The sequence below is a fragment of the Protopterus annectens genome, chromosome 8.part0 (assembly GCF_019279795.1).
Source record: "Protopterus annectens isolate FY-2018-M chromosome 8.part0, PAN1.0, whole genome shotgun sequence".
Lineage (NCBI taxonomy): Eukaryota > Metazoa > Chordata > Ceratodontiformes > Protopteridae > Protopterus > Protopterus annectens.
In genome coordinates, this window is record NC_056741.1 from 1,445,963,275 (window position 1) to 1,445,975,320 (window position 12,046).

General features: G+C 36.6%; 1 protein-coding gene across 1 annotated transcript in view; it reads right to left on the minus strand.

The window, feature by feature from the left end:
* Nucleotides 1-12,046, minus strand: part of LOC122809496 — a 396,891-nt gene that overhangs the window by 2,598 nt on the left and 382,247 nt on the right. Inside the window, exon 18 of the mRNA XM_044081048.1 lies at nt 5,186-5,299. Within this exon, the coding sequence (XP_043936983.1) occupies nt 5,186-5,299 (114 nt within the window). The remainder of the gene's footprint in view (nt 1-5,185; nt 5,300-12,046) is intronic.

The window sequence follows — 12,046 nt, forward strand, 5'->3', positions numbered from 1 at the left end:
ATTTGCCCATGTCTCCTGTAGAACAGTCAGAAAAGACATGCCAAGTTTGATGTGCTACAGTAATCAATCTGTTGACAAATGGGCAAATCTTGTTAAAAAATTCATAATGTAACTATTCTCCTGACTTCTGTAACCCCCATGTCTCCTGTTAAAAATGTCTTTTTTATCAAGGCATATACTGAAAATATTTATAACAGCCTATAACAGGATGCTAATAATATAAAATGATCACTGCTAAAAATAAAAAAAAGTGCACTGTGATATAATTTATACAGACACATCTTCAGCCTTTGACAGGGTCATACAAAACCCTGAAAAATACATTAGAACTAGGTACTGATATATTCTTGATAAGATGAATAGCTTGCATGATTACAAATAGGACATGGCAAGCATCATACAGTATTTGGGCCGGTAAAATTCTAGGTTACAGTCGGGGTATCCCATAGGGCACTATCTTGGGGCCATACCTGTTTAAATTATATCTTTCAGAGCTATCTCTTTTAGCTGAGGTGTTCTATAGTTTGTATTCAGATAATCTGAGAATATCAAAACAAATTAAATCTATTACAAATAAAGCATCTCTGAAAACAAAACTGATTAAATTGAACACAAAATAATATGCTGATAAATCCATCATTAAACCAAGCACGTGAGATTTGGGAGACGTAGATTAAAGGTTGAATATTTGAAACAGAACACACTGAGTCATTTAAGGACTTGGCTATATGGGTAAACTCAGCTTTTAGCCTTTCTTATTATATCAACCAATTGGTTAATGATAAGAGAAGAATGCAGTAAGTTCAGCTTATGACCTCTAACTCCCTAGTCTCAGTGGTTTCAGTGGGTCATCAGGTATCGCTATCGCCTTTGGTGCTGAAAAATCAGAAGGTTAAGGATTCTATTCTCACTCTGGGTGACTGGATTAATTTTCAAATTGCTGATACTGTAGCGCAGCATTGGGGGGAATGCTTTATTCCTGAGTGTGCCATCTTTTGGATGAGACATCAAATCTAAGTCCGATCTCCTTGATTTGGTGGTATGGCAGATGGATGTAAAAGATCCCAGGGTGCCTGCTGAAAGTAACAGGGAAGTTCCCTGATGCCCTGGCCAGATTTATTCCAGCAGTATAAATACCATCTCAGGTCTGCCCTGAAAAGACGCCACTAGCCTAGTGAGAACCAGCCTGGTCAACAAAGGATAAATAAAATAAGATAAGTAAAAATGATAGTTACAAAACTATATGCAGTATAAGAAGATTTGTAAAGTCAAGGAAATCAGAAACTTTAAAATCATTGTTTTTAAGTAACGGACTCAAACTACACTACGGAAACCTTTTAAGAAAACTAGCATGAATAAATTGGAAAGACTACAGTGGGAATATACCAGGAGTATCCGTGGATGTGAATGCTAACATGAACAATTAAAATATTTGAAACTGTACAGTCTTTCAAATAGATTTTAAGAGGATACCTTATTCAGTAAAAAGGACATTTAGAGACAATTACCTCTGGGAAAGTTTGGGATTATCAAAGAGTAGTAAAAAAATCATCACACAATCTGTATATGAATTATACAGGAATGACAGATATGCTAACTGGTTCTCTGAGGAGAAGAGAATGCCTGGAATAGACTACCAATTTATATTAAAGCAAACGCTAGTTTAGATATTTTAAGAACAACTTGGACACTTATTATAAATAACCGTTTTTGGTATACTGGCAGGCTAGAAGTGCATTAGTGCCTTTGCCAGAATTATATGTATGCATGCATGTATATGTATCTCCTTAGGGCAAATAAAAGTTTGCTGCAGTAAATCCAGTTTATGACCTTTACTCCACTGTCTCAGCATAATCTCACTATACACCCTCTCAAATTGTTCTGTATCTGTGCATCTTCTGTTCATATACTTTTTTCTAATCACTTGCTTGTTTTTAACCTATTGTAATTTCACAGTGAGTAACAACATTCCTTTCTTATGCAATGTAATACTTTTGCCCGTCTGTATTATGACTGTCAAAAGATGCTCACTCTCTTGCTGTTTACCACATGTCTCTGCCACATATGCAGGGCAAAAGTACAGTTTGAAACATGCAATAATGCCATATGGCTGGACTCAAGCTGTAAAGTTACAGACACTGCCAAAAGGGTCTATGTAGCTTTAGTTCAGCACTATATCACCCATCCATGTATACAGACAAAATCTGTAATACGTAATGTTACACGGAGAAATTGTTCAACAACAGATATTTAAGGTAAAGGTAAAGTCCATCCATCCTTGTTTTATCTAAGTTCACGACAGATGGAGAATCTGGGAAAACTGAACAATCATAAATGCAGACACCAATGGCTTTTCCATACTCTTTTGTGACTATGGGATGGGAATAAATTAAAGAAATAAAGTACCAAACTAAACATGAATGCTAAATCCTTGTAAAGTAACAAAAAATAACGTGAGTTACAACTTTCAGGAATTAAAGGGTGATAATGGGTAGTGTAGAACTGGTTGCTAAAGAATAACTGAAGACTGGCCATGTATTTGGTACTTTAGTAGACCCTGACTCTATGCTACCCCTCTAGAAATGGGCCTATATCACGCTCACAATAAATCATTTGTTTTGCGTACTGGGGCATAGGGACTTGTACTTTTTCTGCATCAGAACTTCCTAAAGCTCATTTGTAATATCTACACAAATACATATACAGAGGCTACTTCTTCTACAAATCTAGCTTAGTTTGAAGACTGTCATGATTCTGTGTTTGGAACTACATTGTTATTGTTTGTTACAACAGTATAATTATTTTGGACTGAATTTCTGCAAAATATTACCATCCCATACTTATATTTTTGGTCCAAAATCCAATTCTCTAAAGCATCCAAAGGCAACATACATGTTAAGTAACACCCCTGACAGGTTAAAGGATTTGGGACCTGGTGGCTCAGAATCCACATCTTCATCTGACCTGCTCTCGTGGGATCTGCATCTCGGTTATACAACAGCCTTCCTCTGCATAACAAACGAAGCATAAAGACAAATAACTTCACATCCAGAATCTGTAGAGTTACAGTACATTAATAACAGAAAATTGAATGTACTGCTATTTTATTTATTTATTTTATTTGAGCACAGAAAAAAAACACGAAGCAGGCAAACGTACGACTGCAAATAAGCAGAGCCAAGCAAATAGCAAAATAAATAAACGGTCGTATGAAGTACAGTGGTAAAAACATAAAATGTTATTACTCAAATGCAGGTAAGTGCTTTCACCACCATACCGGTGGCTTCCTCAGACCATATAAAACAACAGTAAAATCAAACAATTTAAATATATTTCAAATTACTTACGAAATCATCCTTTCATTAGACAAACCAATTACACCTGTTGTCATATGTGTGACATCTCCACTTCCTCGTACATTAAACATGTGTTCCCTACTGAGTCACATGTCATCTTACAATCAAATGCCATCAAATTGCAATACCAAATGGTGGTGAAAGCACTTACCTGCATTTGAGTAATAAAATTTTATGTTTTTACTGCTGTACTTCATATGACCATTTATTTATTTTGCTATTTATTTTATTCATTTATTTTACATTTGTTTACCGGAAAAGTCCTACAGCACACAAGTCCTTTTTCAGCAGAGGCCTGTGGAGAAAAGCTCCATAAATTCACAAACTACATGTATAACAATGTAGTTTTCATATGTAACAATATAGATTTCACAGATACAAAAGAAACAGTTTACAAGAAGAATTAGTGTGACAATGGAAAAAAAAACATCACATCAAATAAGACTAGGATGTATTCTACAGCTCATATCAATACAGCTAAGTTAGCTCAATAATGACAAATATGTCTGCAGGAAGTATGAAGCAGAGAATGGGGCTAGAGTACCTTTGTATGGTAGGTATGAGAAGATGATGTTAGTCTAGCCTGGGGAGTCACAGTTGCAGATCCAGTTAGTCTGGAAGTAAGTTTTTAACTGCTTCCTAAACTGGGCAAGAGGTATTGTAGCTGTAATGTTAGCGGGTTGGGTAGTCCATATTTTGGCTATGAAATTTGAATGAAGGGAGGCTCCTGCAAAGTTATTGGGTTTAGTGACCTGAAGAAGAGGTTTGTTGTTGGAGCATAGTACTCTAGTACTGAAATAAGGTAGCATTATGTTTTGTAATGCAGGGGTTTTATCTGAGTAGTAGAGAATCTTATGTGCTGTTATAAGCTGGTTATAAAGGAGAAGATGGGGAAGTTTAAGCCAGTTGAGTTTTTTAAGAGGGTGTGTTTGATTTGGAGTATTACTGACAAACCTTGCAGTTTTATTACAGCATGCCTCAAGTTTGGATAACTTAGTTTTTCTAAGATTACTTTGTATAGGAGAAGTGTGGAGAAGTGTAGAAAAGTGTGGAGATGAGGTGGGCTTGTGCTATAATGGCTCTAGTAGAGTTTGTGACGAATTGTTTATTTCTGTATAGAGCCCTAGATTTTTATGTACTTTGTTTATGGCTAGTGGATGTCAAGCTTCATTTGGCAGTCAATCTCGACTCCTAGGAGTTTGGTGTGGTTACTTGGAGAAATGGTTGCTTTATTATTAGAGGTTATGGAAAAAATGGGTGTGGTAGTGGAGTGGTAAGTAGGATGGAATATGAGAAGTTTGGTTTTGTAGGGGTTAAGTATTAGCTGAGATTTAGTAAGCCATTCTTCAACAGAATGAAAAGAGGTTGTATTAGTAGGTGGAGTTCATGAAGGGTGGGAGAGGAACAGATTAGTGTAGAGTCATCAGCATATTGGACTTACCACCAGCTATTTAAATTTTCAAACAAAAGTAACATTTAATTCAATTACATCTAAGGACTATTGGTTCAGTGATGGTGGTGTTGCACTGTTAATTACAACTACTGTGGTATAACACATACCTACACTCTGCACCTAAAATTAATTGAGTTAGTCTCTCTATAGCTAAAACGACCATGACCATATCAGAATAGCTTTAAATATATAGGATAATATTAAACACTAATCAAAGATCCAAGAGGCCTTTTATCCTGCACAGAGAGGCAGAGGGTGACAAAGCACTAGGCAGAGGGTGACAAAGCACTAGTCCTCTGACATCACCAGAGGGGACAGACTGGAAGTAGCTGTTAATACCACTAATACTGAAAGAAATAGTAATATGTTAACTTACCATTTAACCATCTTTGCCGTACATTGTTGTGTATCTTCCCTGAATCGCTGGGGTCTCCCAAGTATGCAAGCCAAAATGGCGGTGTAGAGCTGATATCCATCCGTTCATAGTTTCCTAAATGGTACACAGAAAGCAAGTATATAACAGCTTACTTCTCTTGAAAATGGCAATTATCCACAAAAGAAAAATAATATGAGAAAAAGACCATAATGCCTTCATATCATTTAATATATATATATATATATATATATATATATATATATATATTTATTTATTTATTTATTTTAAATCACTGCCTCTTCCATTCTTCTGCAGTAGGAAATCAAATGTGCAGGGCCAGCAGCCAGTAAAAACTGCACAGTGACTAAGCCCTAGATGACCCCTGATGGTGCTAGCTGGGAAGGTGGACTGGAGATGTCAAAGCCAGTCTTGGCACCCCAGGAGAGGGTATTGATTACAACACAATATAGGTGCTCCATCGGGGCAAGACCCAGAAGTATATGCAACAAGGCAAGGGACTTAGAGTACAAGTCAATCAGAGTAGGTGCACTCTTGTTAAGCTTTGCAGGTTTGGGGCTCAGTATATCAAGCTTTGCAACATTCTTGTTAGCCATCAGGGGGGTCATTAATGGCCTTCAAAACTGGGCCTATCAAGGTAAAACAAGGCTTGATGGTCATGAAAGGTGAACAGGACCAAAACAAAATATAGAAACAGGAAAAATACAACAAAAATTATACATGAAAATGAAGTATCTATACCAAGTCACAAATGTAAAATGTGAACTCTACTGTTTGCTACTGGCTAGTTGACATAAATTCAAAATATTGTCACTGGAAGGTCTTTGGAGACTTGATGGTGGTTAGACTTGGAGAAGAGCAAGATGAGAGTTGAAATTTCTCTCATGTTCTCCATCTTCTCTGAGTTTGTAGAATTTCAGCTCTGTGTGTGTGTGTGTGTGTGTGTGTATGTGTGCGTCCAATAGCACTTACTAAAAAGTAATATACACTGAGACTCATAATACTGAATGGACAGTGTTGATGTGTCCATGTGCTGAAATGTTAAAATGTTGAAATCAAAACAGCGGCATGTGTAAACTGACTTGCACCTTTCCATTCATTTTGTGAAAATCACTGTTATATGGAATAAGTCAATGAGCAGGATTTTACACTCTGCAGAGGTGCATACCTCCTTCATTATACAGTGAGACTATTAAACACTTGTCACAGAAAGTCATCATATCAAGCACATCAACAAAAGCTAGAAGAGTTATACGGCACCAGTATTATAACAAGGAGGACACACCCCTCAAGTCAGTACACACCTGCAAAGCAAACTACTTGTTTCCTTCAAGGAACCAGTAACCTCACTGCATTACCAAGATAAATATTGTGTTATTGTTATGCTTTTGGCAATCCGTTCATATTGATTAGAACATCAGCTGTTATGGTAAGTTTACTTACACAGCTCTACTATATTCAACATTTACATCACTGTTGCAGGATCCTAATCTATTTGGATATATTACCAAAGCTTAGGAATATATGGGGGAGTAGGTAGGAATTCAGGAATCCAAGATCGTCTGGAGAATGATCACCTACTTTGACACTGGTCATCCTTTTTTCTTACCTTCATAGAAAATAAATAGCTGAGTGGCCTTTCTGAAGGATTTAATTCTGTCCAAGTAGTATCTGAGCTGCCTGTGGCCATATTTTTCCTCCTTTGTTTTTAACTTTTGGAAAGAATACAGGGAAATTAATAGCCTGGCTTAAGGTAAACTCTGAAACCACTTTAGGCATAAAAGATGGATTTGTCAATGAAACAGTGTCCTTATGGAAAATGAGAAGGGTTGACTCACCATAAGAGCTTGTAACTCAGATACTCTTCTTAGAGAAGTCAGAGCAATGAGTAACACAATTGTCCAAGTTAAGAACCTCAAATCAGCTTGATGAACTCATTCAAATAGAAGAAGTGTTAGTTTTTCCAAGTACAAAGTTAAGCTCACAAGGAGGAGCCACCTGTTTTCATGCTGGACGGACATGTAAAACCCCCTTCAAAAACTGCTTCATTTGAGAATAGCAATAAAGGGAGGAATCTACGGGCAGACAAGCAGAAATGTCCGAAAGATTAATCATGATGGAAATGTAAGAAATGTCAAAGGGAAAATAACGCACACAAATAACTAGAACCACAGGCAACTGGGCCATTGAAAGTGGATAGTTCTTAGAGCAGCATTTTCTCAAAAAAGGGTTCCCATAGAGTCAACTGAAGTGTTTTCAGGTTAGGGAGTATGAACCCCCCCCCATCTTGTGTAAGCTAATACAGCCTGTGGGGAACTTGCAGTAATTGCCCTTGGTCACTTTCAAAAAAAAAAAGGAAGAGCCACTGTTGCCTGGGCCAAAAATAGAATAACCACCACATTTTTTGCAGAATCCTTCATAGTCTTTAGAAGACTTCTGGGTATAAGTGTGGAAAGGCAAACAGGAACATTCTCGTCCATGGTAATGAAAAAGCATTTGATTTCCAGGCTTGTTTGTAAGGAATCATGGAGCATAATTTCTTTAACTGTCTATTTTGACAGGAAACAAACATCTATTTGAGTTGTTCCCTACACCAGGATCAATTCCTGGAAAACTATCAGGTGTAGTTTCCATTTGTGATGGACTGTCCTAGTCCTACTTATTTTCTCTGCTGCAGTGTTTTGGTCTGACATAATGTACTAAGCCTGAACAGTCAAACTGAGCTGAGTTGTTATTTTTTAGGTGATCACAGGAAGTCTGCAAACACAAGAAGATGTTTTGTACCACTGTTTATGTGCCATATCACTGTGGTCATTTGTTTATGTGCCAATCACTGTGGTCATTTGTTTATGTGCCACATCACTGTGGTCATTTGTTTATGTGCCACATCACTGTGGTCATTTGTTTATGTGCCACATCACTGTGGTCATTTGTTTATGTGGCGCATCACTATGGTGTTGTCTGTGAAAACTTACAGAGGTCTAGGAGACCATAGATGATTTAAGGCCTTTAAAGCATTGACTAATGCCAACATCTCTTTCAAATGTATGTGTTCTTGTCTGACTGTTCCACAAACTTTGAAGATTTACCCCTTTTGATACAGCTCCTCAAGCAAAGTCTAAGGTATCTGTTGTGACAGGCTGATAAAGGGGCTGATAGGAGAAGGGAAGACTTGGGTTAAGCAATAACTGGTCCACCCACCAAAGTAACTCCTTCTGATGTGCCCAAGTACTGAAAAAGGTTTTGGTGCAGACTGACCTGAGGTACCATTGACATCTCATGTACGGCTAAGGAAACCATGATAATCATAGACACCATGAAACCCAGAAGCCTGAGAAATTTCCTGGCAGATATCTGGGACTGGCTATAAAAGTTCAGGAAGATTTCTTCATACTGTTCTACTTTGTCCCATGGGAGAAAAACTCTTTCTAGAGATGAATCCAGAACATTTTAGCTGAAAACACAGTGTGTGGGAACGATAAGAGATGATTTCTGTAATTTTACACCTGAAACCATAGACTGAGCAGGAGATTTTTTTGCCATACATACATACAAATATTTCAGGCATGGCTAATAAAACTGAAACAGTCCAGGTTGTTCTTAAAAATATCTAAACTAGTGCTAACATTAATGTAATTTGATAGTCTGTTCCATGCACCAATTACTCTCTCTCAGAGAAACAACTGGTACAGCTGTCATTTCTAAATAATCTTCTACATGGCTGTTTGATGACTCTGCTATTTTTCATAACCCCAAACTTTCCCAGTGGTAGTCGTCTCTTAATGTCCTGTAAACCTGAACAAGGTCTCCTCTTAAATATCTATAAGAGCCATTGTACAAGTTCAGATATTTTAGACTTTCATAATAATAATAACTTAAATTTTCATACCCACAGATGCCCTTGGTATATTTCCACTGTACTCATTCCAACTTACTCATGTTTGTTTTCTTATAAGGTTTCCGTCCTGAAAGTCTACACTCAAGTTTGGGTCTAAAGTAACTAACAAATAATGATTTCATCATTTCTGAGTTTCTAGATTTTATAAATCTTTTTATACAACCTAAACGTTTATAACTATCATTAACTAATTGGTTGATATGATAAGAAAAACTCAAACGCTGGATCTACCCATATAACTAGGTCCTTAAATGAGTCTACAGTTTCAATCACTATGAAATGCATTACATATTCACATTTCAATCTATGTTTCCCAAATCTCATATGCTTAGTTTTTAATGTATTAATCAGCATATTATTCTCCTGTGACAAATTATGCAATTTAGTCAAGTTCTTTTGCAGACATGCCCTACTTGTAACACATGTAATCAGTTTACCCATTTTTAAGTCATCTGCATACAGACTGCAGAACACCTCATATGAAAAACATAGATCTGAAAAATACAACTTAAGAAGGTACAGGCTTAGGACACAGCCCTGTTGGACACCCTGGCTGCAACCTAGAATTTCCCCTGTCCAAATGCTATACAGTACTTGCCATGTCCTACTTGTAAGCCATGCAGCTACCCGTCTTATCAGGAGTACATCAATACCTAGTTGTTCTCCTTTACTGATCAGTGTTTTTTGTATGACCCTATCAAATGTTAAAGTTAACTCTATATAAATTCCATCACAGCACACTTTTTTTCACTTATAGCTGTTATTATATTGTTACAGAACATCATGTTACAGGTAGTAATATAATTACATATGCATGTTGATATACAGTTTAAGTCCCAACCTTTCCAGTTCTGACAATATTTTATCTAAAATAACCCTCTCCATTATTTTTACACAACATAAAAGTAAATGTATATGTCTGTATGACTTTGGGTTTGTCCTATTCCCTTTCCCTTAAAGACAGGTTTGACAAGTGCACGTCTCCGATCTTGAGGAATCTCGCCATATATGAATGATCTAGTTAATAACAGATGTAATGGTACTGTAAGTTCATGCTGAAGTGTTATCAGGTTATTATTATTCATTCCTTCTCCTCCCTGTGCTTTGTTTGGATCCAGTTTCATTTTATTTCAGTATTTGACGTTACCTAGAAGTTACTAGGACAATTTATCACTCCCTAAGTCCAGTCAATCTGTTTTGCATAAGATGTTGTAAATATATTTATAATCTATTGCTTCTGAGAATAAAGTTTAGAATCTACAGTTTATTAACTTATGTGCCTTTACTCCTACCATATTTTACGTATCTATAAAATGGTTTCCCATTATGCTCAATACCTTTATACAAATTTTCTTCAAATTATTCTTGATCTTGTCTCACGTTATATTTAATTTGTTGGCCCAGCTTGCTATTTCAGTTTTTAAAGATATAGTTTTGACCACTTTTCCATTTCTTATATTTTTTTTGTCTCTCACCTTAATCTGATATCTTGTTCTTGTAAATATATCCTCCTGATTTTCTGTACCTAGATCCTGATGATAAACTTTTCTTTTCAAAACTTGCCACATTCCATCTGCAGTTTTTCCACTGAACACATCACTCTTATTAGTTTTACACAGTGACTGTTTTACTTCCTTATAATCTGTTATTAATCTTCTGCGCATTGGCTTAGATATCACTTTGGCAGAATTATCTAGCAAGTATTTAAACTGTAATCACTGCAGATCTACTGTGGTAAAACTTGACATGATGCAATAGTCATTTCCTTAGGAACACAATGTCTAGTATGTTCTGTTCCCAGGTAGACATTTTTACAATCAGAAGTAATTGTTCCTGAACATACATGGTAATATTTTCCATACTAATGTTGAACCAATATTATTTCAGTCTGTTTCTGGTAAATTTAAGTCACCAGTCATTATAATACTTCCCTCCTGTGTTTCATGCAAGAAATTTACGAATTCCTCTAGGTTATCAGCACTTGTCTTTGGAATCCTGTCAACTGGAAACAGTATCTGCAAATATAAAACAGTCATCCAAAGTAGAAAGATGTGAATGCCTGGAAGCCTGCAGTAAGCAGTTAATGGAGCTAGGCACTTTGTAAATATCACTGGAGTAACAGGTAAACCAAAGGTTAAAACAGAGAACTAATCATGTGTGTCAGACACAGAAATCATTTAAAAACATCAGAATTATTGGTAACAGGGTTTGCAGAGATAACATTTTGCATTCTGCAATTTTGACAAAAAGGTTAAAAAGAGGTCTAGGGCTGGTGTCTACACTTCCTCTTTCTTCTTCTTTTTTTCTTTGCATCAGAAATATCCATAAGTAAAACAAATTCCTATCTGATCTGAGGACTCCCTGGTTCAACATTTCCTCCAAAATTGGTGGAAGTAGGGATCTCTGTTTGCAGAATGGAGGAGGATGAAATGGGGAAAGTATTCTCAATGTTGTTTGTACTTTTGTTGCAATAGTCTCCGAACCCACTGAGGAAGAGGTCTACACTGGAGGCATTTGTAAAACTGCCAGGGTGTGGGAAGGGGGAGACAGATGTGGCAAATAGTCATTCTTTTTGGACTTTCCGCAGTTCTGGAAGCCTCTCTGCTTTCTTCTTTGAGACTCATTCCACAACATTTTGAAATTCTTCTTGTTAGGACCTTGGTAAGGCTATTTACCCTGCATCCTGGAAAAGGGACCCGTAAAGGAAGGAAAGTTCTTAATGCACTTAGAAAAGTTGAAAAATATAAGAAATCCCTTGGATCAATGTCCATCTTTCATCAAATGTTTTTAGGACCTCAGCAGCATAAGAACCAAACAGAACATATTTGGCCAGGGGAGAACTTACAATCTCAGCTTTAATATCCTCTTGTAAGCTTTGAGAACATAACCAAACAAATATTCTCAAAACTGAACTAGTAGCAGCTGCTCTGGAAACAGCATCAGCA